General features: G+C 44.3%; 1 protein-coding gene across 8 annotated transcripts in view; it reads left to right on the forward strand.

Moving 5' to 3' along the window:
• Positions 1 to 27,464, forward strand: part of LOC139368618 (ankyrin repeat and SAM domain-containing protein 1A-like) — a 113,093-nt gene that overhangs the window by 41,419 nt on the left and 44,210 nt on the right. For 4 of the 8 annotated variants that reach the window (XM_071107701.1, XM_071107704.1, XM_071107705.1 and 1 more), the window contains 9 exons: positions 7,749 to 8,045; positions 12,265 to 12,340; positions 12,500 to 12,601; positions 12,737 to 12,823; positions 12,984 to 13,153; positions 13,463 to 13,525; positions 14,231 to 14,360; positions 15,286 to 15,332; positions 18,665 to 18,782. In XM_071107701.1, coding sequence (XP_070963802.1) covers positions 7,749 to 8,045; positions 12,265 to 12,340; positions 12,500 to 12,601; positions 12,737 to 12,823; positions 12,984 to 13,153; positions 13,463 to 13,525; positions 14,231 to 14,360; positions 15,286 to 15,332; positions 18,665 to 18,782 — 1,090 coding nt within the window. The remainder of the gene's footprint in view (positions 1 to 7,748; positions 8,046 to 12,264; positions 12,341 to 12,499; positions 12,602 to 12,736; positions 12,824 to 12,983; positions 13,154 to 13,462; positions 13,526 to 14,230; positions 14,361 to 15,285; positions 15,333 to 18,664; positions 18,783 to 27,464) is intronic. The other 4 variants (XM_071107702.1, XM_071107706.1, XM_071107700.1 and 1 more) reach the window with 2 other exon arrangements.

A 27,464-nucleotide genomic window follows, 5' to 3' on the forward strand; every position in this document is an offset into this window, starting at 1 on the left:
AGGACCTTATTATAGTTAGCAAGTCGGGTACTACCAAAGCATGTCCAGAGTGCATAAGAGGAGATTACCGTGGCTTAACAGTCATGTGGAATTTTGCTGCAGTGATACGGCCACCGCACAGTCCTAGGACGGAACCACAACTTAGAATGGATGCATGTTTATCCATCGTTACGATGAGATTTTAGTGACGTAGGTGCTGTGTGTCCTGAGTCATGTCTGACCTGTGCCTGTTCCGTGGTGTTGCATGGAAACACATGGTGGTGAGATATTCTACACATACTGCAGGACGTAAATGACCCTCGACAAACAAGAGCACATTTTACTTTGTGCACTAGACATGTAGGTGCTCTTGTTTGTCGAGGGTCATTTAAGTCCTGCTGTATGTGTAGAGGCACCATTTAACATTCAGTCTAGCCTAATGACAGAGGCCATGTCACATTCACAGCAAATTGAGGCTAACATCATCACTGGAGTGTTGAGAGTTCAAAGCTTGTGTTTTGTGGAACGCATCTTGAAATTAAACTCTTTGAAATTGTGTCACATTTCCTCAGTGCTAACTTCATGCAGAATATGTTTTACCAAAAACTGCATCATGGTGTTGGGACCATCAAACATGTGTAATTAATGCTCTTCTTAATGCAGACATTTTTATATGTGGTTTAGTTGACAGACTGACCAGTTGCCGTCTGTGGAGGTTAGCTTCTCTGTTGGTTTTGGAATACAGCAGTATCGGGTCCAATACCTGGCCACAGTAGACCTAAATAATGGATAAGCTGTAATGAATACACTGTAAATCAGAAACATGGATGGATGCTCTGGCAGGGGTCACAGTGGTGGTTATTGTGATGGCATCATGTGACTGGGGATCTCTCTCTGGGTCCTTCCAGTTCCTACCATCTCAGTTGTGTTGTTAGAACCATAGAAACGTCTTCCAAGGAGAGGGAGCTTCTCTGTGTACCTGTCTCTTTACATCAATGTCAGGCAGAGTGTGCTCTGCTGAGTGTGTGTGTGTGCTGAGTGTGTGTGTGTGTTTATCTCCCTCTCTGTTTTTCTGCATGCGAGTCTGTACCACTATGGAAGAGGGCAAGGGAGAGGCGGGACGTTGTCATGGTGACCGTGCCACGGCTGATTGGTCATGCAGCAGCGGTGACTGACCCAGTGGAACACGGACCCGAAGTTAGCTAGCTAGAGATGGTAGGGGCAGTTGTGGGCATGGATTTATGGAGGAGGGGCCTTTAAGTGCAGGCTCCCCCCCCAGGGAAGCGCCGTAGCTCAGCCTGGACACCGCTCCAACAGCCCCCTCTCTCTGTCCTCATGGCCCCGTGCTGCCCAGCTCTAATGTTTATTCAGCTTTGATACAGCAACGCTCTCACAGTGTTAACAACTCCAATGGGCTTGCCACTCTGATGATATTTCAATAGTGCCCCAATAAGGAAAAGCGATTCATCATAGATGCTGCAAAGAGGTCAAACAAACTCGACCAAAACATTGGAATTGCCGTGAAAACGCATGGGGGAAAGATCCCGAAACTCCTCATTGCCCCAACACTTGTTCATCGTCACCAATCAGCTGCATTACAGTTAAAAACGACTTTGACTACCACCACTGATTTCTGAATGCTAGCTATGCTAACCAACTCATACGAACAGGGGTTAGCATTTAGCAATCGCTTCTTTTAAACCTGAAAAGGGACAGCTTCTAAATGTTTTGCAGCGAAAACAGCCACATATATCCAAATTGGACTTAAGTAACCACGTTGTGTCCCTGTTACGAATATCCAGATTGGTTGAATGTGTGACAATATGGTCAATGGAATGGTCTGCATTCCATTGACTCCTTTTCCACATCCATGGAAGCTTGATTGTGCCCCCAGGGAGCCCCTCTCACCCAGACTGACCTAGATAACCTAGATTTGTCTGTTTAATATTGATCTGGGGACCAAAATATAACACCTAGTCATCATTCCTTGCTTATTGTTGTTCTCTGGCTCCTATTTTGAAAACAATGTTTTCTACAGAAAAAGCCTTCTGTCTGATAGTGGTGGTATTTGCAAGGTACGTGCTGCTCATGATGAAGTATTTCAATGCTGCATGTCTAGCAGTCTTCGGTCTCCAATATAGGTCACCTGTCTAACAGAATGTAACTTCAGATGGTTGGCTTACTGCTGTAAATATGAACACAGTCACCGTCACGCAGCCAGCTCCCCAGCTTTACTCTCTCTATAGAGAGTGAATGAGATGGCACTGGCACCGACTTAAACACACACTAATATACACACTGCTTGTAGTAGACCTACAGTGTCCTGAAAATAACCTAAAAAGAAACCTGTGAGACCTAATATTGAATGGCAATGTGAAGTATTATTTTTTAAAGACTGCTGCCTTATCGGAGTGGCCAGCTTGTCTGAGGAGGGGAGGTCTTGCATGACGCGGACACACTGCTAGCGTTCACACTGGCTTCACCTCAGCCCTTGTGTACATCTGTCTATTGCCACACATCACCTCCGACACTAGCCCCTTTTCTCACTCCTATCTCCCTCATCATTCCTTTCTCCGCTGCCATACGGATGTTAGATGCTTGAGACTAAGGAGGGTATCGGTCCATGTGATAGGCAGGTCTCTTTTCTGTTCATTCTCTTGGAAGCATAATCACATGTAGTATATGTTTGTTTTTTTTGCTCTAGAATGCTCTAGTGTCTTTCTCTTGATGTGCGTGTCTTTTTTCTCTTGATGTGCGTGTCTTTTTCTCTTGATGTGCGTGTCTTTTTCTCTTGATGTGCGTGTCTTTTTCTCTTGATGTGTGTGTCTTTTTCTCTTGATGTGTGTGTCTTTTTTCTCTTGATGTGTGTGTCTTTTTTCTCTTGATGTGTGTGTCTTTTTTCTCTTGATGTGCGTGTCTTTTTCTCTTGATGTGTGTGTCTTTTTTCTCTTGATGTGCGTGTCTTTTTTCTCTTGATGTGCGTGTCTTTTTTCTCTTGATGTGTGTGTCTTTTTCTCTTGATGTGTGTGTCTTTTTTCTCTTGATGTGCGTGTCTTTTTTCTCTTGATGTGTGTGTCTTTTTCTCTTGGTGTGTGTCTTTTTCTCTTGATGTGTGTGTCTTTTTCTCTTGGTGTGTGTCTTTTTCTCTTTGTGTGTCTTTCTCTTGATGTGTGTGTCTTTTTCTCTTGATGTGTGTCTTTTTCTCTTTGTGTGTCTTTCTCTTGATGTGTGTCTTTTTCTCTTGATGTGTGTCTTTTTCTCTTTGTGTGCGTGTCTTTTTCTCTTGGTGTGCGTGTCTTTTTCTCTTGGTGTCTTTTTTCTCTTGATGTGTGTCTTTTTTTCTCTTTGTCTTTCTCTTGATGTGTGTCTTTTTTTCTCTTTGTCTTTCTCTTGATGTGTGTCTTTCTCTTGATGTGTGTCTTTTTCTCTTTGTGTCTTTTTTCTCTTGATGTGTGTCTTTTTTTCTCTTTGTCTTTCTCTTGATGTGTGTCTTTTTTTCTCTTGATGTGTGTCTTTTTCTCTGTGTGTGTCTTTTTCTCTATGTGTGCACTGAATGAGAAACAGAGATTTACAATTCTGTGTGTGTACTGCGAGTAGTCGCGTGCAGCGATGTGGGCAACCTGTGGCCGCAACAGCACCCGCTCCCTCGGGGGAGGGGGGGAGTGTGACGTAACCCCGCCTAGCCTTCGCGCTGCGCGAGCACGTCACTACCCAGAGGTCACTAGTCGATCCAAGTTAGCATCTCAGCCAGTAGCCCTACACATGTTTCTTCTCTTCCGGAACTGGACAATTCTAGTGTGAGTGAGTATGATTGAGCATTTCAAAGGGCACAGAAAAATAACTTCAATCTGAGTCTATACTACGACAAAGACACATTTGTCATGTACTGTACTTTTGTGGAATCTATGACTGTCTGTTCATACTGGGTTCATATTGAATGTTCTCTCCAGGAACACCTACACACTAACACACACACTTGACTTACATAATGTACTTATCCTTATCTTGATTGTAGCTGCCCATCAGTCAACTCTGCCCTTTGTATGACCAGGACGTGTGTGTGTGTGTGTGTGTGTGTGTGTGTGGCCTTCCTTTATGTTAGCATGAGAACGTCTGTTGGTTTGCCGTTTCACGTGGACCTCTGTGTGCAGTAGGCTAGTGTGGATGGAAGGAGGCGGCTCAGGGTAGGTCTGATTCATGCTGCTCACCCTCCGCTCTGCTCCGGCACAGAGAGGCCAGCCATGGCTAATACGATCAGATGTTGTCAGACTCACAGCCATGGAACGAACAGCACTGGCCACACCACTAGGATGGAGAGGAGCTGGGATTTTTTTAATGTGTCTTACAGCTAGACACTGATCATGTGTTCATGCCATGACAAATCTGTCTCCCCTCCTGCTGTAAGTCTTAAGAAGGTCTTGGTTTTTGCAGGTAGAATTAAATTGGCCATTATCAGTGGTTAGCCAGCACACGTAGGTTGAAGCTGGTTTCTATTTGGATATTGTTATGGTCGATTTATCCAGCTTCTACAAGTATACCCAAAGCTATAAAACATGTTCCTCTGAAGTAGCCCGCATGTAACAGTAGGGAGTAAATCTCTTTTAAAAAGCTTTGGATGACAAAACGGTTGACGTGTGTCACAGATGTGAGACGGCAGGCTCCTTTTTGTGTGGTCGTGCCATGTCCCTGCAGCAGAAAGAGAGACCGAGACAAACCAAGAACAAGAGATCCTTAATTTAGGCCAAAAACACATAGGGGAAACAGGAAGAAACAAGTTGTCAAATCCCAAACCGACAAAACCGCAGTAGAATTGAAGTCGCGGAGGCTTGTGGTTTATTCCACAAACGGAGGCTTTTTATTTTCGAGTGTTGTCTTCTGCGCTGTGGTCTTTGTTTAGTGCAGTTCACACAAGGCCAGACTCAGCCACTCTGTCTGTCCTTCTCTCTCCGCATCTCCAGAAAAGCAGGTGGCGTTTTGTTTTCCCTTTGCTCTGATCATATATATTTTTTTAACTGTCTCCTCCTCTCTCTCAGCTCAAGCTGTCTGTGAGGGACTACCTCTCCTCTCACTCTCACTCACACTCTCTCTCACCCTCACACTCACACTCTCTCTCACACACTCTCTCTCAATCTCTCTCACACACTCTCTCTCAATCTCTCTCACACACTCTCTCTCTCAATCTCTCTCACACACTCTCTCTCTCTCAATCTCTCTCACACACGCATCTGGAGCCTCTGCTTTGTGTCAAGTCAGAGAGGAGGGGCCAACACCTGTTCTGGGTGCCCTGTAACCTCCCCCTAACCCCTAATCCCTGTCTCATGGCCCTGCTTCGGAGACTCCATAACTGGCAGAATAGAGGCCCAGCTGGCACCTCCTCCCACAGGGTGTGATCCAACCTGGCACACCGTGTGTGGGTATTCTCCTGCCAGCTGTCTGCTACCCCGCTGTGGCATGACTGACACTCGGGCACAATTGTTGTTGACTGGCACAGAGAAGCTAGGCTAGGGGGGGTCTAGGGGTTTCTCTTACAACGGCATCAGTAATTCATTCATTTATCTTTAGGCTTGCATTATGTTTATCATTAAACCTGTATGCAAAACCTGTGTGTTCGCTCTCAGACCTGTCGTCGACAGCATACTTGCCTGTAAACCAGGGGTTCCCAAACTGTTTTGGCCCGCGACCCCATTTTGATATAAAAAAAAAAGGGAGCAATGTCAACTATTACAGTCTTAAAAATCTTGAGTACTTTTGAGAGTATGGTTTGAAATGACTGAAATTCATCAGAAAAGTATTGGGAAATTAATCATCTATAATCTTCAGTTTAGAGAAGAACATCATTGATTGTTATTTTCCCCCTATTCAGACTTAGTGCCAGGTCTGGTCTCCTCTGTTCTAATGAGTCCTGCGCGGTTTGTGGGCATTTTAGAGGGAAACAGAAGACGTGTTCCTGAGCTTTTGTAGCTTAAACGGTTCAAAGGAAAGAGACACATTTGTAGGAAGAAAACACAAACCGCTCTGTTTTATTACATCCGCGTCTCGCGGTCACTGATGTAACCACGGTTCTAAGAACCAAGCTTGATTTTAAAATGTTTTATATACAGTACCAGTCAAAAGTTTGTACACACCTACTCATTAAAGGGTTTTTCTTTATTTTTTACTATTTTCTACATTGAATAATAACAGTGAATACATAACAGCTATGAAATAACACATATGGAATCATGTATTAACCAAAAAAGTGTTAAATAAATCCAAAAATATTTTAGATTCTTCAAGGTAGCCACCGTTTGCCTTGATGACAGCTTTGCACACTCTTGGCATTCTCTCAACCAGCTTCATGGGGCAGTCAACTGGAATGCTTTTCCAACAGTCTTGAAGGAGTTCCCACATTATGCTGAGCACTTGATGGCTGCTTTTCCTTCACTCTGCGGTCCAACTCATCCCAAACCATCTCAATTGGGTTGAGGTCGTGTGATTGTGTAGGCCAGGTCTATCATTGAGTTGGAAATGCATTGGATATTAAGACCATTATTCAGTCTCAGCTGATCTATCAGACTCTATGTATTGTACCCCCCCTTCTGGCTGCTGGTGGTAGGACTTGAAAATAAGAGTGGAGATTTGAAAACAAGCCCACTCTACTGAATATGCTGCTGACATAGGCTAGAGGACATTTGTAATGATGTTAACATGTTGTTACAATATTCATATATGGGTCTTATCCTATCTTGCAGTGTTATGAAATGATCTCTAATATTTTCTGTTTGATATAGAGATTACGTTTGGCTACGGCATATGCTGCGACTCACTCAGCTTCGGCTTTATCTTGGAGTGTGGTTTCTTTTTGAGTGGAAAAGCCTGTTGTAATGTTGTCATAGTGAACATATTGGTTTGATCCTTTCTCTCTGCACTCGGAGATGATCTGCATTTAAAGATCTTTGCTCTGTCCACTCCGTCTGCCTTCCTGTGTCGTCAGAAATGTGACATTTGACCATCCATCCGTTGTTCTGCTCTCAGGGACACTGACTGTATTGACACGAGTCTTATCCCTCTAGCACTGTAGCTCGCTGGGTCACCTTGGTAACGTATGCTTGCCGCCTTTGCATGTGAAGCGCTGCATGGATTACACTCACCACGCTTTGTGTCTGTCACCACAACACTCACCTCTCTCTCACACTGGTGGTCACCCCCATCTCTGTCTGCATGAAGCAGTTCCTTAAACAACCAAGCGACACATGACATATTGTCATCACAGAAGTGTCTTTCCTGAGTCTGGTGGCCTTTACTAAATGTCAACAGACTGTCCTTTCTTCACATTTATAGCAGGCCATGCCATATAAGAAGCAGCTGTTAGTCAGCTCTACTCAACAGGGACTGTTACCAATCACGACTTCAGTCCCCTCTCCCCAGCAACCCCTGCTCTCAGCCAGCCAGCGCTCCCCTTTGGCTTTGTCATCCTGGTTGGTGCTCCTGGAAAACCTGCTGATGCACAACCAAATTTCGAAATTGCACCTATTGTATTATACTATTCTAACCCTCAGTAGTAAGTTGAGACCCCGACTGAGTTCCTAAACGGGGGCAACCTTATTGGAAATTTATCCTCGTGCCTTCAAAAAATGTGGGCCACCAGTTGCCCAACCCTGATCTGACCGTGACTCACTTAATGCACCCTTCCTTCTGTACTCCCAATACCCACCACACCTACTTCTATCTCAACCACCTATGTTGATGCTCACCCCTTGCCTTCAATTCCTGGTCCCCCCCCCCAACAGAACAACGACAACGAGACCCCCCTCCACTGTGCCGCCCAGTACGGCCACACCCAGGTGGTGCGTCTGCTGCTGGAGGAGCTGACCGACCCCACCATGAGGAACAACAAGTTTGAGACGCCACTGGACCTGGCGGCGCTCTACGGCCGCCTGGAGGTGGTCAAGCTGCTGCTCACCGCCCACCCCAACCTGCTCTGCTGCAACACCAAGAAACACACGCCGCTGCACCTGGCCTCACGCAACGGACACCTGGCCGTGGTGGAGGTGCTGCTGGCGGCCGGCATGGACATCAACTATGAGGTGAGGACTGAGAGGAACACGGGGTCTGTTGTCTCCTGCGGGCTCAATTATTATTTTCAGTGTGTTGGTGTGAGAGTGTAGAATTGTGTGTATGTATAGAGACAGAATGTGTCCATAATAATATTTTGTATAAACACAATGTGGTATGTTGTGATTGGATCATGGATGGCTTCATCTGCTGTTTCCAGCATTTAAGCCTACATACAGTGCATTCGGAAAGTATTCAGACCCCTTGACCTTTTCCACATTTAGTTACGTTGCAGCCTTATTCTAATATTAAATAAATCATCAATCTACACACATTACCCCATAATGACAAAGCGAAAACAGCTTTTTAAAGAAGTTTGCAAATATATTACAAATTAAAAACTGAAATATCACATTTACATAAGTACTCAGACCCTTTACTCAGTACTTTGTTGAAGCACCTTTGGCAGCGATTTACAGCCTTGAGTCTTCTTGGGTATGATGCTTGGCACACCTGTATTTGGTAAATTTCTGCAGATCTTCTCAAGCTCTGTCAGGTTGGATGGCAAGCGTCGCCGCGCAGCTTTTTTCAGGTCTCTCCAGAGATGTTCGATCGGGTTCAAGTCCGGGCTCTGGACTGGTCACTCAAGGACATTCAAAGACTTGTCCCGAATCTACTACTGCGTTGTCTTGGCTGTGTGCTTAGCAGGGTTGGGTAGGTTACTTTCTGTAACCTGTTACAGTTACTAGTTACTTGTCCCAGATTATAATCAGTAATGTAACTTTTGGATTACCCAAACGCAGTAATGTAATCTGATTACATTCGGTTACTTTTAGATGACTTTCCCCTTAAGAGGCATTCGAAGAAGACAACAATGTATGTTACCAATTGAACCAGATCTATTGCATGATAAATCAATGTTAAAGTTTACATAGCTGGCCATATATGGATGTTACATTTTACTTTATTGGTTGGTTATGTAGGCTTCTTCTAACTCTTCGCTTCCTACGACATATTAAATTAAATTATAATTATATAAATTATATAATTGCATTAAAAACCAAAGTCCCTCAGAATTTCAGTCATCACAATAAATGTTATATCCCTTGATCTTCAAGAATAGGACTTGGAAGTATAGATTAACCAAATTGTTTTACCTGCGCATGACCCCAACACAAAGGACTTATTAGCCAGCCCTACTCTGTTGTTTATGATTTTGTTGTCATGTAGGACTGATTGGGCTCATTTGATTGGAGTTGAAAAATAAACGCTGCACTCATGGAATGGCATGCTTTGAGCTCTACTGAAAAGTACTATTTACATGTGAAAAATGAATGCCACATGCTGCATTTGCTATAGGCCGATTATTCAACTTTTTGTTGGTGATGTCTTGATAATATGCAGCTGTTTAAAGGGCAAATCCACAGATGAAACAATAACAAAACAGCCTGCCTCTGTTTTGGTAAAGGGCTGAGGGATGGGCCTGGAGAAATTGTAACCACTCTCAGATTAATAGACAGAGCTATGGATGCAATGACTGACCATCCATGATATCAACATTATTGTTTTAACCATGCTATGAGGCTATACAGTGTTTGTTTACATTTACAATGTTTACAAACATTGGAGGAAAACCAGCTTATATTTTGGGTTCTCATGGAGTGTGACAGTTGAACTAAGCTCATGAGGCATTTATAAGAATCAATGGATATATATATCCAAAAATGGATGTAGCAACTACAGATTGCCCCTTTAAGTCTATCAAAAGGGTGCGACTTTGAACATGTGTCCATTAAGCCTATGGATTCCAAAAATGTATTAGCATGAATTAAATTGAGCAATAAAAGCCCCTCTTTTATTCCATAGGCTGGGATCCGCACTGTGCAGCTGTTACAAGAGCACATTGTTCACTTGGCTGTCCACTGGTTTCAATACCAATGATTGATAGGCAGCTCAAACTAGTTTCATTCAAACATTATTGGGTTCAAATACACATTTAGATTTGTGAACAGCCACCCACAACAACCACAATCCGTAAGGCGTAAATAGCTAAATGAGAGAGCAGCAGTGTGATTCACATCGATGTGCTATGTAGATAACAATAAGTAATATCTGTATCGCCGTAGACTCCACCACTGCTGTCATCCTTACCTCCAAGCGTTTATTTAAGTTGTATAATCTATGGATGCCGACAGCAGTCCCACCATTGGAAGACATAGCTTGGACTGTAGCCTACAAAAGCCTATTTCTGCTCTTTTCCCGCGATCCATCAAACCCATTTGGTGTGTCATCATAGTGTTCTCTGACTTGTGGTCAGACTTTCTCAGGTGGAACAAATTTAAACTTGCTCCTTTTTCAATGCTGATTTAAATGTCATTGAGAAAACAGAGAAGTGTCAAAGATTTTAGTTTTTTACAAATATCCTTTCTGAATTTAAAAGTAATCCTTAAAGTAATAACATTTTTCAAAAGTATCTGTAATCTGATTACAATGTTTTTGCTGGTAACATAACGGATTACAGTTACCAGTTTTTAGTAATCCCTTACATGTAATAGATGACATGTAATCCATTACTCCACAACCCTGGTGCTTAGGGTTGTTGTCCTTTTGGAAGGTGAACGTCGGCCCCAGTCTGAGGTCCTGAGCGCTCTGGACCAGGTTTTCATCAAGGATCTCTCTGTACTTTGCTACGTTCATCTTTCCCCTGATCCTGACTAGTCTCCCAGTCCCTGCCGCTGAAAAACATCCCCACAGCATGATGCTGCCACCACCATGTTTCCCCGTAGGGATGGTGCCAGGTTTCCTCCAGACGTGGCGCTTGGTATTCAGACCAAGAATCTTGTTTCTCATGGTCTGAGAGTCTTTAGGTGCCTTTTGGCAAACTCCAAGCAGGCTGTCAAGTGCCTTTTTCTGAGGAGGCTTTCGTCTGGCCACTCTACCATAAAGGCCTGATTGGTGGAGTGCTGCTGAGATGGTTGTCCTTCTGGAAGGTTCTCCCATCTCCACAGAGGTACTCTGGAGCTCTGTCAGAGTGACCATCGGGTTCTTGGAACCTCCCTGACCAAGCCCCTTCTCCCCCTATTTCTCAGTTTGGCCAGGCAGCCAGCTCTAGAGAGAGTCTTGGTGGTTCCAAACTTCTTCCATTTAAGAATGATGGAGGCCACTGTGTTCTTGGGGACCTTCAATGCTGCAGAAATGTTTTCGCACCCTTCCCCTGATCTGTGCCTAGACACAATCCTGTCTCGGAGCTTATGGACAATTCATTCGCCCTCATGGCTTGGTTTTTGCTCTGACATGCACTGTCAACTGTGGGACCGTATCTAAACAGGTGTTTGACTTACCCAAATCTTGTCCAATCAATTGAATTTACCACAGGTGGACTCCAGTAAAGTTGTATAAGGATATCAATGGAAGCAGGATGCACCTGCTCTCCATTTCGAGTCTCATAGTAAAGGGTCTGAGTACTTATTTAAATAAGGTCTTTAATTATTATATTTTTTTTTTATACATTAACAAAAATGTCTAATAACCTGTTTTCACTTTGTCATTTTGGGGTATTGTGATGAGGATTTTTATTTATTTAATGCATTTTAGAACAATGCAGAAACTAACAAAATGTGGAAAAGGTCAAAAGGTCTTGATACAACCCTATTGAGCTCTTTATTTAGGCTAAAGAAAGGATGGCTTTTGGCCCTATCCCCTTTCTTATACCAAACTGTGCCATCCATCTGTCGTGTCCTACCTTCACTCCCCTCCTCTCTGCTGTATAGCAGGTCTGGGCCAATGTCAAGAGTCCTTCAGGCTCTGCTTCCTGCAGGTTCCCATTAGCATGGTGCTGCGAGCTGGAAAAGGATCTGCTTTGATTCCTCAACCAAATAATTGTCCGTAGCAAAACACGCTGGGGTGGCATTCGGTGGGGTATAAGTAAACTCGCCAAACTTCTAGTCACACGCAGGTCAAACCTGTCCTGTGTGTTCAAGAAGTACCCTGCAGGTTTAGCTTTAAGCTGTATGTCCTAGCTGACCAAGATAAGAGGAGTGGAATTGAAGTCAGTGGTGCGGTGGGATAGATAGGTCTTCACCTGTTCCTCTCGGCAGGGAGGGTCAGGAGGGTTAGAGATCTGACCTCTGCTGTGCTGCATGTTACTGGCGGGGAGTCTACTTTGATGTCTTTACGTGTTTTGTTATTGCTCAACCTTGCACTGTGTCGATTCCGGTTTAATTGTGGTGTGTTTGTTGGGTCTCTCTGCAGACGGAGAAAGGCAGCGCCCTCCATGAAGCAGCTCTCTTCGGGAAGACTGACGTGGTGCAGAAACTTCTGCGTGCAGGTCAGACACTGATGCCTCCAAGACGCAACACAACACATTTCTAGAACTGGCGGATAATGCAGATATATGGCATAACCCTCTGCTCATTTGTCACTCCTCTCCTAATCCCCTGCTCTGTCCTCTATGTCTCTCGTCGTGTCTCCGTTTGTCCTGCTCCAGGGGTTAATGTGAACATGGTGGACAGCAAGGGCCTGACAGCGCTGGACACTGTCAGAGAAATGCCCTCTCAGAAGAGCCGACAGATAGCAGCTCTAATCCTGGGTAAGAAGTGCAGATCTCATTGGTTCCCTATGGGACTTAAAGAAAGGTTAGCTTGACCACAAACTGATTTCACAGATTTGTTTGTCTCACTAATGATGTTATTTGAATGACCTTTTCTTCCGCAACTCTCTGCAGGCCATATGTCAGGAAATCCCCCTGTTTTACACTTGCCTCCTCCCCCTGTCCCTCCACCTAATGAGAGCCCTAGCCTTCAGAAAAAAGGTATGTCATAGCGATACAGAAAACCTTGAGTTGAGCAGTGACAGGATATGGTGCTTAACACGTAACCACCAGCCAAGGCTGTGTGCTGGTGTGAAGCTGTGCACGTCTACCTGTTTTTGGATTGAGTGTCAATAAATTAAGATGCGTATGGGTGTTCTAGGTGAGCTGGGGGTGGTGAGTGAGCTGATCTCGGGGCTGGCCCCGGGGCCTGAGGAGGAGAGCCCGTATGAGGCTCTGTTCGAGGCCACTTCCTGTCACTCTCTGGACAGTCTGACCAGTGGCAAGTCCTCCGACAGGGACTCTGGACGACCTGATAGTGAAGCCGGAAAGGTTTGTCTGGAACTGCTTTACACTACAGAAACACTCAACATGTGACAGAGATTTTGAGTCGATGGGAATCTAAATACCTTTCCTCCACTAGAGGGCAATGGTTCTCTGCATGTAATTGTTGAGTTGAGTGGACTGGATTTACAAATCTTCCTGTCAGAATTTGGACAGCATGTTTCTTAAAGACGAAATCTATGTTTGAATTCAAGGCTCCAGTTCTCATCTTTTCAGCCAACCTTGTAGTTCAAGATAATGTGTCAATCTAATATCTGAGCACAATCACTGATTTCATTCTCTGTTTGCCAATTACAGAAAGAGCGGCTTGCTCACCAATCCCAGCATGCCCCTGGCCAGGAAGAGGAGCTTAACTCAGAGGTCAGTATCTATGGTCATTACAGCTCCTCTTTGAAGGACTATGTTGCCACTTCTATTGGCCAGAGTTTTAATAGGCTTTATCCAGAATGTCACTGTTGGCATGTGGCGTTAGCAAATGTTAGTCAGCCGCTTAGAATGTCAGTGGTGCTGCGACCCTTCCTGACGATTCTCTCCATGTCTGCTCAAATCACACAAACCCTTCATGAATATTAATCTGAGTGTGGCTTTGGTTAGAGGAAGGAAGAGAAGAGGGGGAGCGATAGGGGCGAAGCTGTTGTGGAATCATGGAAAGTACTGCCAGTGTTGGGATTATAGGATGGTGTTAGTTTTAAATACCCTAGTGCCCTTAGTCACACCCTTTATTTAATGGTGTCCTCTTAAAAGCTAGGGTTGTGTTTACCCAGCCGTACAATAACCATATATGCACTCCACCCTCTGTGGTTTTGGAGTAATTTTGGATAATTTTCTAAAAATGATCAATTATTTTGAGTAGCCCCATATCCCATCATTCCTGCTTCTTTAGTGTGCTATGCATGAGCTGACAACTGTGGCCAAGAGTCTCACAACAACCATTAGAGGGTGCTGTGGAGGGACTTTTACATCACTGTAGGAGGCACCAGCATCACAGCCTGAGAAAAGTATTGATTAACCTTATACAAATGATAATGAGGCTGTGTTGTTGACCTGCCTTACCTCTACCTACAGGCCCTGTACACTAACAGCAGCATCGATGAGAGAGGGGAGGAGGAGGTGGATCACACGTATGAATTGCTGCTCTCCGCCCAGACAGAGGTCCCCCAGTCCGCACAGGACCCCCCATCACAGAAATGTACAGGTAACAGCACACTGACAGTGGGACAGGGAGTGTAGAAAACGGTTTGGATATTCCAATTCCCTTCATGTTTCCTGACCAATGGCAGTTTATCCAGGCCCCCAGCCTGGAGAATAAGAAACACTTGCTAACCTTTCCCCTCTCCCGCATCCCAACCCCTCACAGCCCTCATTCTTAACAGGATTACACCAGGGCTGGAAAGGAGCAGGGGTCAGTTTCCAAACCGCTCCCTAAACCCCTCCTCTTTTGCACTGTCTGGTAGTAACCCTGTCCCCTAACACAGCTATGGTTTAACCTCATCACCAGTAGGACAGAGCCAGGAATATGCTGCTTACGTGTGATATCCTACTCAAAATCAAATCAAATCACATACATAGTTTACAGCACGTATAAATGGAGCAGTGAATTGCTGCGTGCTAGCTCCCTCAACATTTGTAGTCATCTGTATGGTCCATGCAATATCGGGTGACTCATTGCTTAACTTTTGAATGACACCGCATTTCATTGGATTAAAGGGGATTGAATTAACAGCTAATTGGAGTCCCTCTCTGTTGATATAGATGTTTTAACAGTCCCCCATGGTTTCTGTTGTCACATTCATAATAAATTAATAGGATGTCATTAAACATTGTCATAGGAATGAATGTGGCGGGTCTAATTGCTGATGTAATCGCGTTTCCTTTTATGTGGATGAGACTGTTGGAGAAAGGATGACGTCCAATCCTTAACCAACACTACCCATACTACCATATGCATAAAACATTATCTTTATTGTACTTCACTTTCCTATTCACTTTGTATAATATCATCCCCGGAAATCTTGAGATGACTTAGAATTAGAATAGAAATAGAATTGAAATGATATGATATTAATTGACTGCCTTACTCATGGTGACCTAACTAACTGCTGTCTGTCCTGTCTCCCCAGATGAGAACGCTACCTCCCAACAGACTTCCAACAGTCTTCTACCTCAGGTATAACCTGCTGTGCCTCTCCTCCTTCTCTCATCTTTCCATCTATTTCCCATGCAATCTGTCATCTGAGTCACCATAGAGATTGAGATTCCAACAGCAGGCTCTAGCTTGCCTGTGCTCAGAGTATGGAACACTGACGAACAACAAGTTTATTTACAGCCAGCTAGCTACATATGTTTCCCTCAGTCACACACTACTTTCCTCTCAGTGGCACAGAGCACGACATTGACCCAGAGCACGACATTGACCCAGAGCACGACATTGACCCAGAGCACGACATTGACCCAGGGCACGACATTGACCCAGGGCACGACATTGACCCAGGGCACGACATTGACCCAGGGCACGAGATTGACCCAGAGCACGAGATTGACCCAGGGCACGACATTGACCCAGGGCACGACATTGACCCAGGGCACGACATTGACCCAGGGCACGACATTGACCCAGGGCACGACATTGACCCAGGGCACGACATTGACAGAGGGCTACAGAAAAGGTCCCTTGGCTCCTCCACATGCTTTGACATGTTTCTCTAAACATTTATTTTCCCTGTATGGTGCTGCTCCATGGGAGGTGTAAATCTCTCCACATACAGGTACTTCACCAGGCAATTTGGCTCCATGACCGAGGTCCTCTGTCTGTTTAGTGACTCTGTAGCCGACCCTGGCCCCTGAGACTCCTGGAGATTTACAGCCTCACCCTCGCTCCTCTCCGCTCTCCATCTCTTTCCTGAGATGTAACTCGAGGTCCCTATGAAGCTGCCCATTCTATTTATGATCCTATCATATCTATTTATACTGCCTTTTCATTTTTATTATCCTATCATATCTGTTTATACTGCCTTTTCATTTTTATTATCCAGTTAGCTGCCACAAGGTTTTATTTGCGTTGCCCTCTCCTCCTATAAACTGTAATCACATCGGTTTAATTCCCTTTTGGAGAGACTGTCCGTTTGCTGCCTAATTATAAAAAACAAGTCTCAGCCATCTGAGGCTATCATCCATATTAGGTATGACGATGCACGGTAACTGTCGCTGCCGGCGGTAATGGAAGCAATCACTGGAACGCTTTCTTCACTTAATATCAGAGTGTGGGGTGAATTAGAGCTGTGGTAAAAGTCTGATTTGCTACTGTTAGTGTTTTATTAGGATCCTCATTAGCTAGTGCTAAAGCAGCTAATCCTGGGGTCCAGACAAAACATAAAACATGACATAATACAGTACATTAATCGAACAGCCCAAATACAGTCATGTGAACAAGTAAGTACACCCTTTGGAAAGTGGCCTTTTTTTACCCCCTCGTATTTGGACACGTGGATATTTAAGCTAAATTCTAACCACATTCATTGATAAAGGAAACCCAATTTAACAAAGCACACACACACAAAAATGTACTTTGAAAAAACAAAAATGCAATTTCCTTATGCAGAACAAAATTGTACAACCTTGCCTTTACCATCACCTAAAATGGCAAAAATTAGGATCAGGTGCACCAAAACAAGTGCAAGTTATTATCAAATCATTATAGTACCTTGGGGGGGTCCAGCCTTCCATAAAGATTAGAAACTTGGTCTGTTTTGGTCTTAACCTTATGGGTGTGTGGTAACATCATGCAAAGATCAAAAGACCTCAGAGGCCCTCAGAAGAAAGATTATTGATGCCCGTGAGTCTGGGAGGGATTACAAATCCATTTCCAAGCAATTTGAAGTACATCGTTCCACTGCCTGACAGATCATCTACAAATGGAGTAAATTCCAGACCACTGGCAATCTACCTAGGAGAGGTCGTCCCACCAAATTCAGCCCAAGATCTGACCGAAAGATGCTCATAGAAGTCTCTGAACCCCAGAGTAACATCAAGGGATCTACAGGCCTCTCTTTCCACAATCAATATCGAAGTGATTTGATGAGTCAACTGTCAGAAAGAGACTGCACAAACTTGGCCTAAATGGGAGGTCAGGAAGGAAGAGGCCTCTGCTCTCAAAAAAGAATATCAAGACGAGACTGATGTTTGCCAGACAACACCTGGGTAAAGTCCAAACTACTGGAACAATGTGCTCTGGACAGATGAGTCAAAGGTGGAGTCGTTTGGCCGCAATGCCAGACGTCATCTTTGTTGAAGACAAACACTGTCTTTGAACAGAAGAACCTCACACCGACCGTAAAGTATGTGGCTTTATGTTTTGGGGCTGCTTTGCTGCCTGAGGGCCAACTTGGAATCATTTAGTCAACCATGAATTCCATATTGTACCAGAGAATTCTTGAGGAGAATGTGAGGCCATCTGTCAAAAAGCTGAATCGTACATGGATCTTGCATCAGGACAATGATCCAAAACACGTAAGCAAAGCTACAACAGAATGGCTCAAAAAGATGAAATGGAGGGTTATGGAATGGCCGAGTCAAAGCCAAGATCTCAATCCTGTCAATGCTGTGGGGGGACTTGAAGCGGGCCGTGAAAGCAAGAAATCCCTCCAGCATGACACAGTTGAAGCAGTACTGTAAAGAAGAGTGGGGAATTCCTCCCAGTCGATATACTGTAAGACTGATAGACAGTTACAAGAAAGGGCTACATGAAGTTATTTCAGGCAAAGGGGGCAACACCAGCTATTGAAGTTAGGGGTGTACTCATTTTTTTCCTCACTATGGAATTGCATTTCTGTCGATTTTTGATGAATAAATTATTGCAAAGTATAATATTCCAGTTTAATTAGGTTACCTTTCTGTGAAGATTACATGTCCATCTGTCTAAATATTTACAAAAAAATACAACTTTCCAGGGGGTGTACTTACTTTTTCACGTGACTGTACATTTAAAGTTAGAATACACGCTTTCGTACATTTATGCCTTACCATTCCATGTATCATGTACTCATAATCATCATCAATGTTAACGGCTATACTACACAGCCATTCATTTTCACATACATTTTTTCCGTACATGCACTACAGATACAATTACTTTCTCTAAGCTGGCCATGATATCCACATCTCAAAGCTCCAGTATTCTCTAGACATCAGAAAGTCTCACGATACAATGACAGCAACAGTCCTTGTACTTTCAGCTGACTGAGGCCAATATTATCAACAGATACCATATGAACGTTGAATCACACATTCAAGTCTAAGATCCTTAGCACAAACAGATGCTGGCAGGATCATGTGTTTACCATCCTTGGTCCTTCCGTCGGACGTCAGTGTTCTGCATAATCACATGATGCTGTTGAATGTAAACGCAACACTTCACTCACTGTGCTGGCAGTGGTGAGTGTGGTGGTTTTAGTTGTAATTGACAGCTGTCACTGTGCCCATCTCTCCACTGGTTTCCTCTAGCAGCGGAAGCCCACTGCCCCTAGTGATCTCGGACCTTCAGGCCAGACGGGCGACACCCTGAAGCTCACCGGACCTCCTGTGGTTGGGCCGGGACGGACTGGCCTCGGCCTCACTGGTGGTGAGTTACACCCTCCACATGCTCTACCTGCTGGACGCCAGAGACCTGGCATGGGAGGTTTGTTTCTGAGCTCCACATTGACCCTGTGAGGCCTTGAACCAAAGTGCCCCAAAACCGAATCTTACAGAAGTAATTACTCACTGCTATACCCCTGCTATACCCCCAGGTCATGAGCAAATCTGTGCTCTCGGACTCTGAGGAGCCAAAGGAGAGAGGCAAGTTGCTTGAGGAACAAGCCTGACTTTGCCAAACATAACCCATGCATGTCGCTCTAACTGTAATGTGAGAAATGTATTAGCATCTGACTCCAGCGTGAGATTGGTTGGGTTGGATTAGTGCTGCCTGGAAATTCCAGAGGCTCAGCAGCTCTGGGTCTGGATTATGCTTGTTTAGAACAGGTTGATTGACATTCAATGGCAAGCCAGCTGCAGAAAACTAGTTTGATCTCTCACACGGGACAGAATGCATGATCATATTTGACCATATTCCTATCTAAGAACCTCCGCCTACTTACTTTAATACAGTACTAGTAAAGCAGCATGAGATGATGGGACAATTTCTCTCATTCTCTTCCCTCTAGTTCTTTGTTTATCTTGCTGCGTTTTCCTGTTCTCTCACACCATAGAAGACTCATACATGTCCAAGCAGGCAATAATCGTACACACAACACAGACACATACCGACACATAGCCACTAAGCATGCTGTTTCTGTGACATGGATGTGTGCTGTTTGGGGACTCTAATTGAAACAGAAGTGGGCCCAGTCCCTCTCCATTTCCATCTGAAAGCAGCTGCCTCAGGGATGGGAATTAGGGCTCTGCTCACGCACCCTGCTACTCTCAGCCGCCTCCCGTCACGTCTCTCCCCCTCCACATTGTGTGTGTGTATGTGTGTAGACTGTTCTCTCTGCCACCACACGGCAAGCGGTACCGGAGTCTAGGTCCAAAAGGCTCCTTTAACAGCTTCTATCCCCAATCCATAAGACTGCTGAACAGTTAATCATACACCCGGACTATTTACATTGACCCCCTTTTTTACACTGCTGCTACTCACTGTTTATTATCTATGTATAGTCACTCTACCCTTAACTACATGTACATTTGACCTCAATTATCTCGACTAACCTGTGCCCCTGCACATTGACTCGGTATCGGTACCCCCTGTATATTTTGCCTTGTTATTGTTATTTTTATTGTTACTTTTTTAAACTTTTGTTTATTTTTGTATTTTTTAAAGCATTATAATATTTTCTTGAGAAAAAAAACTGCATCGTTGGTTAAGGGCTTGTAAGTAAGCATTTCATGGTAAGATCATGTTCTATTCAGCGCATGTGTCAAATCCGATTTGATTTGTATGATGGAGACATACTATGTCAGCAGCAGAGAGGGATCAGAGCACCTGTCACACACACTTTGCCTTCCTCAGCAGGAAGGAATCTCAGAAGATGTCCAATAGATTCCACATGCTTCCTGTTTCACAGGCATCTTAGCATGCATAGTGCATTATGCTTGGTAAGATTTCACATACCCCATAGTGATAAAGTTATCCGCCATAGTCATAACAATATCCCATGACTATCAACACATACATGAGAGACTAGCATCACTAGATAGATATGCTAAGGTCTTAGGGCATATCTATTTTGTGAAAACCACATACAGTGCATTAGGAAGGTATTCAGACCACTTTTTCACATTTTATTGTTAGACTTATTCTAAAATGGATTAAATTGTCCCCCCCCTCAATATACACACAATACCCCATAATGACAAAGCAAAAACAGGTTTTTAGAAATGTTTGCACATTTATTAAAAATAAAAAACGGAAATATCACATTTACATAAGTATTCAGATCCTTAAGTCAGAACTTTGTTGAAGCATCTTTGGCAGCGATTACAGCATTGAGTCTTCTTGGGTATGACGCTACAAACTTGGCACATCTGTATTTGCGGAGTTTCTCCCATTCTTCTCTGTAGATCCTCTCAAGCTCTGTCAGGTTGGATGGGGAGCGTCGCTGCACAGCTATATCCAGGTCTCTCCAGAGATGTTCAATCGGGTTCGTCCAGGCTCTGGCTGGCACACTCAAGCATTTGACTTGTCCCAAAGCCACTCCTACGTTGTCTTGACTTTGTACTTAGGGTCATTGTCCTGTTGGAAGGTGAACCTTCGCCCCAGTCTGAGGTCCTCGATCCTGAGTCGTCTCCCAGTCCCTGCCGCTTAAAAACATCCCCACAGCATGATGCTGCCACCACCATGCTTCACCGTAGGGATAGCGCAAGGTTTTCTCCAGACGTGGCGCTTGGCATTCAGGCCAAAGAGTTGAATCTTGGTTTCATCAGACCAGAGAATCTTGTTTTTTCATGGTCGCTGCCGCCTCTAGAGATGCAACCTCTCTCATCGTCACTCAATGCCTAGGTTTACCCCCGCTGTACTCGCACCCTACCATACCCTTGTCTGTACACTATGCCCTGAATCTATCCTACCGCACCTAGAAATCTGCTCCTTTTATTCTCTGTTCCCAAAGAACTAGACGACCAGTTCTTATAGCCTTTAGCTGTACCCTCATCCTACTCTACATCACCAGAGGAATAGAGGTGGTGGTTAACCCAGGCACTCTCATTTGTTGACTTCTGCAACCGTAAAAGCCTTGGGTTCATGCATGTTAACATCAGAAGCCTCCTCCCTAAGTTTGCTTTACTCACTGCTTTAGCATACTCCGCCAACCCTGATGTCCTAGCCGTGTCTGAATCCTGGCTTAGGAAGGCCACCAAAAAATCTCAAATTTCCATCCCCAATTACATCCCCAAGGGGGCGGAATTGCAATCTACTGTAGAGACAGCCTGCAGAGTTCTGTCATACTATCCAGGTCTAATCCCAAACAGTTCGAGCTTCTACTATTAAAAATCCATCTCTCCAAAAATACGTCCCTCACTGTTGCAGGTTGTTATAGACCTCGCTCAGCTCCCAGCTGTGCCTTGGACACCATATGTGAATTGATTGCCCCCCATCTATCGTCAGTTCGTCCTGCTAGGTGAACTAAATTGGGATATGCTTAACACCCCGGCTATCCTACCATCTAAGCTAGGTGCAATCTCACACAAATTATCAAGGAACCTACCAGGTACAACCCAAAATCCATAAACATGGGCACCCTCATAGATATCATCCTAACCAACTTGCCCTCTAAATACACCTCTGCTGTTTTCAACCAGGATCTCAGCGATCACTGCCTCATTGCCTGGTCCGCGGTCAAACGACCACCCCTCATCACTGTCAAACGCTCCCTAAAACACTTCGCCTGGGTATCCTGGAAGAATATTGACCTCCTCCCGTCAGTAGATTATGCCTGGTTGTTATTTAAAAGTGCTTTCCTCACCATCTTAAATAAGCATGCCCCTTTCAAAAAAATGTAGAACTAAGAACAGATATAGCCCTTGGTTCACTCCAGACTAGACTGCCCTTGACCAGCACAAAAAACACCCTATGGTGTACTGCACTAGCTTCGAATAGTCCCAGCGATATGCAACTTTTCAGGGAAGTCAGGAACCAATACACACAGTCAGTTAGGAAACCAAAGGCTAGCTTTTTCAAACAGAAATTTGCATCCTGCAGCACTAATTCCAAAAACTTTTGGAAGTCTTGGAAGTCCATGGAGAATAAGAGTACCTTCTCCCAGCTGCCCACTGCACTGAGGCTAGGAAACACTGTCACCACTGATAAATCCACAATAATCGAGAATTTCAATAAGCATTTTTTTACAGCTGGCCATGCTTTCCACCTGGCTACCCCTACCCTGGCCAACAACTCTGCACCCCCTGCAGCAACTGCCCCCCTTCTCCTTCACCCAAACCTAGACAGCTGATGTTCTAAAAGAGCCATTCAACACTCCAACTGCTCTTAAATTGCTAGTAAAACAAAATGCATGCCCTTCAACCGATCACTGCAGGCACCCGCCCAACTAGCATCACTACTCTGGACGGTTCTGACTTAGAATATGTGGACAACCATAAATACCTAGGTGTCTGGCTAGACTGTAAACTCTCCTTCCAGACTCACATTAAGCATCTCCAATCCCAAATTAAATCAGAATTGGCTTCCTATTTCGCAACAAAGCCCCCTTCACTCATCCTGCCATCATACCCTCGTAAAACTGACTATCCTGCCGATCCTTGACTTTGGCGATGTCATTTACAAAATAGCCTCCAACACTCTACTCAGAAAACTGGATGCAGTCTATCACAGTGCCATCCGTTTTGTCACCAAAGCCCCATATACTACCCACCACTGCGACCTGTATGCTCTCGTTGGCTGGTCCTCGCTACATATTCATCGCCAAACCCACTGGCTCCATGTCATCTATAAGTCTTTGCTAGGTAAAGCCCTGCCTTATCTCAGCTCACTGGTCAGCATAGCATGTGCTCCAGCAGGTATATTTCACTGGTCATCCCCAAAGCTAACACCTCCTTTGGCTGCCTTTCCTTCCAGTTCTGTGCTGCCAATGACTGGAACGAATTGCAAAAATCACTGAAGTTGGAGACATATCTCCATCACTAACTTTAAGCGTCAGCTGTCAGAGCAGCTTACTGATCGCTGCAGCTGTACACAGCCCATCTGTAAATAGCCCACCCAACCAACTACCTACCTCATCCCCATATTTGTTTTTGTTTTTCTTCTCTTTTGCATACCAGTATTTCTACTTGCACATCCTCATCTGCACATATCACTCCAGTGTAAATGGCTAAATTGTAATTACTTCGCCACTATTGGCCTATTTATTGCCTTACCTCTTTACTTCATTTGCAGACACTGTGTACAGATTTTTCAATTGTGTTATTGACTGTATGTTTGTTTATCACATGTGTAACTCTGTGTTATTTTTGTCGCACTGCTTTGCTTTATCTTGGCCGGGTCGCAGTTGTAAATGAGAACTTGTTTTCAACTGGCCTACCTGCTTAAATAAAGGTGAAATATATATTTTTTTCAATAAATAAAATTAGCTGCTTTTTGGCCAACTCCAAGCGTGCTGTCATGTGCCTTTTACTGAGGAGTGGCTTAAGTCAGGCCACTCTACCATAAAGGCCTGATTGCTGGAGTGCTGTGGAGATGGTTGTCCTTCTGGAAGGTTCTCCCATCTCCACAGAGGAACTCTGGACCTCTATCAGATTGACCATCGGGTTCTTGGTCACCTCCCTGACCAAGGCCCTTCTCCCTTGATTGCTCAGTCTGGCCGGGCAGCCAGCTCTAAGAAGAGACTTGGTGGTTCCAAACTTCTTCCATTTAACAATGATTGATGCCATTGTGTTCTTGGGGACCTTCAATGCTGCAGAACTTTTTTGGTACCCTTCCCCAGATCTATGCCCTCAACACAATCCTGTCTCGGAGCGCTACGGATAATTCCTTTGACCTCATGGCTTGGTTTTTGCTCTGACATGCACTGTTAACTGTGGGACCTTAAATAGACAGGTGTGTGCTTTTCTGAGTCATATCCAATCAATTGAATTTACCACAAGTGGACTCCAATCAATGTAGAAACAGCTCAATGATGATCAATGGAAACAGGATGCACCTGAGCTCAATTTCGAGTCTCATAGCAAAGGGTTTAAATACTTATGTAAATAAGGTATTTTTTTATTTTTTCTTTATTAGCAAACATTTCTAAAACCTGTTTTTGGTTTGTCATTATGGGGTATTGTGTGTAGATTGAGGGAAAAAATAGTAATTTAATCAATTTTACAATAAGGCTGTAATGTAACAAAATGTGGAAAAAGTCAAGTGGTCTGAATACTTTCTGAATGCACTGTATCTGTTTTTCGATTTCTACCTTCTGTGGGGACCTGTGGAGAGTTGCCTCTCTGGCCTTGCACTTAATGACTGGAATTCGGGTGTTCTCCAGAACACACAGACTAGTGAATTTATCTGTCATATGTCACACAATGGATAGTTTACATCAACGATGTCCATTATAAGGTATTCACCTTCTCGGTCTCTGTCACATAATTATACACCTGCATACAGAGAAGTTGCCCCTTATCCAATAACGTCAATGGAATCATTTGTTTTCTTCCATTAAGATTGAAGTTAGAATATCAATAGTTTTGCCTCTAGTTCTAAATTGAATTATAACATATGACATACAGAGCTAAGTATGCTCTCCAATCTGAGTAACGAAAAGCAATTTCTTCAGGGCCTGGAAATAAATGGACTTTGGGCCAACAGACTGTCTGCGACATCAAACATAGCAGTAACTGTAGACTTAGCATGACATCACTTTTAAAACGCTCAGCTCACAAGGCCAAATTAAACACACACACATGTTCTGTAACCAGTGACCTCATCCCTCCATAAAAGCTGTCTAAATATCCGTTTGCCTTTCATTAGGGGTCACTGACTGGCTCATTGTTTCCAACCCCCGTCAGACCGTTGAATCGTGGGTAGGATAGTCGTCTGGGTCCTGGGGGTTTAAGGAAAGGCTTCCTGGAGCTGGGACGATAAACCAAAAAATTATCGACACCGATCACGTATCGCAGGCATTTTGCTGATATTGTTCATTGCAATAAGTAACCTGTACTAGAGAAATGTGAAGTTTGAAATGAAATAAGTCTGCTAATATGGGTGATTTGTTAATTAGACAATTGATGGCTACAACCATCAAACTAGTAGAAGTACCAAGGCACTCTTCATATAATTGATTAAAATGCCTTTATTAGTAGGCATGTTCAAAAGAAACAAAGTTTTTAAAAACCGACACGTTCTCCTTTCTTTTTGATGACCAATTTACCCCTTTTACCAAAGAGCACCTTCCATCTACCAAAATGTACTATTGTGTACCTTAGTAGCGTTTCCCTTCCTCCTCTTTCTAAAAGTACAAAATAGTAGTAGTAGTTTAAAGGATAATAAAATAAACTGTGGGGCACATTCATTTTACAAACGTATCATTCTGTTTATCGATACTGCATCAATTCAGGCATTTTATCACAATTTATAAGGAGTTTTTGCCATATCGCCCAGCTCAGCACAGTGGAGCCATAGCGATTTGCTCATTGGGCGTTCACAATCTCCAGCTTCCAAAGACAGGGTGGGTGTTTGGCTGTGGTCTCCATATGTTTATACGCCCACACTGCCACACATATCTTTCCTAATTGAGCAGTAGGCAGCTGAGCGTAGATGGGCACAGGGCGTTGGTACTCTGCCTCACTGCAATCGGCCTGTAAGCTAAACAGTGTACCAGTGTATCATAGTGTACCAGCTCCTAGTTGAGCTGTATTCATCACCACCCAGCTGACTTACAGGGGGAGTAACTGTTACTCTTTCCCCTAGACAACGCAACAGCTCTTTATAGAGTTTAATATATCCCTTTGATAGGTGTTTGAATGACAATGGTATTGGCAACCCTATGTCCTGTTGAGAGAGAATGCTTGGTGTAACTGCAGTCCCGGTCTATCTGTCCTCTGCTCTGAAGGAAAAACTAAAACAGAGCGACTGGATCACTGCCCCGCTGTTACGTCACTGACACTGTCCCTGTTTCCCTGTCACCAAACACCACGACCCTCTCACCCTGAATGTCAGAGTGGCAGTGAGAACACACACACACACACACACACACACACACACACACACACACACACACACACACACACACACACACACACACACACACACACACACACACACACAGGGCAGTACGGCACAGAGCAGCCCCCCACCCTACTCCAACACACAAACACTTACCATGTGACTCCGAAGCCTAATTATCAGAATTGTGGCAAAGAGTCAGACTTTCGAGTGGATCGAGTGATCCCAGAGTTTCCATTCCCGGAGCTGCAGTCAGCGGCTAGTCAGTCCAGTGTGGGGCTAGTCAGTCCAGTGTGGGGCTAGTCAGTCCAGTGTGGGGCTAGTCAGTCCAGTGTGGGGCTAGTCAGTCCAGTGTGGGGCTAGTCAGTCCAGTGTGGGGCTAGTCAGTCCCGTGTGGGGCTAGTCAGTCATACAGCTACAACTTTGTCTCAACATAGCTCCGGCTCATGAAGTACTAGCTAGCAGGGAGGGACAGAGGGGGGAGCTTGACAGGCAGAAGGGGAACAAAGGCACAACCTGGCTCAACTCTCAACCTGTGATTTGATGGCGGAAAAACAGGCTTGGGTGGCAGTAGCTCCTTGGCGAGAGAGTGAGAGAGAGAACCTGTTTTTGTAAGGTAAAAAGTGAATTGTTTTCAACTGAATCAGCTGTACAGAATATGTGAGCAGGGATTGTTTTCATACTATAGCTCAAGGCGGAGGAAGTACGTTCTGTTTGTTCTCATGTTTGTCTGTCTGTGTGTTTGTGTGTGTGCCCGCACGCACAGTATATGCAGTATGCTTGTTGTCTTGCTCATATCCTGTTTCTTCCTCTGCTGATTTTCTTATGGGATTCCTCGGTGCTGTATAATTTCTGTGGAACCTGACCTCATACAGGGGCTGCAGCTGGTTAGCTCATAGTGATTGAGAGACAGAGAGACAGGGATGGAAAAAGTGAATGAACTGCAGAGCATTGAGTAATGTAACAATCTTCCAAGCACCCAGAGACATGTCAGATGGCTGCAAGCTGGGATTGGAATTCTGTAACTCTCCAAGTGCTACGGACAGCATTCTCTAGATCTGCCTCTCCCTCTTTCCCTCTCTCTTATGCCCGCTTGAAAACAATCACCGA

The sequence above is a fragment of the Oncorhynchus clarkii genome, chromosome 16 (assembly GCF_045791955.1).
Source record: "Oncorhynchus clarkii lewisi isolate Uvic-CL-2024 chromosome 16, UVic_Ocla_1.0, whole genome shotgun sequence".
Taxonomy (NCBI): domain Eukaryota; kingdom Metazoa; phylum Chordata; class Actinopteri; order Salmoniformes; family Salmonidae; genus Oncorhynchus; species Oncorhynchus clarkii.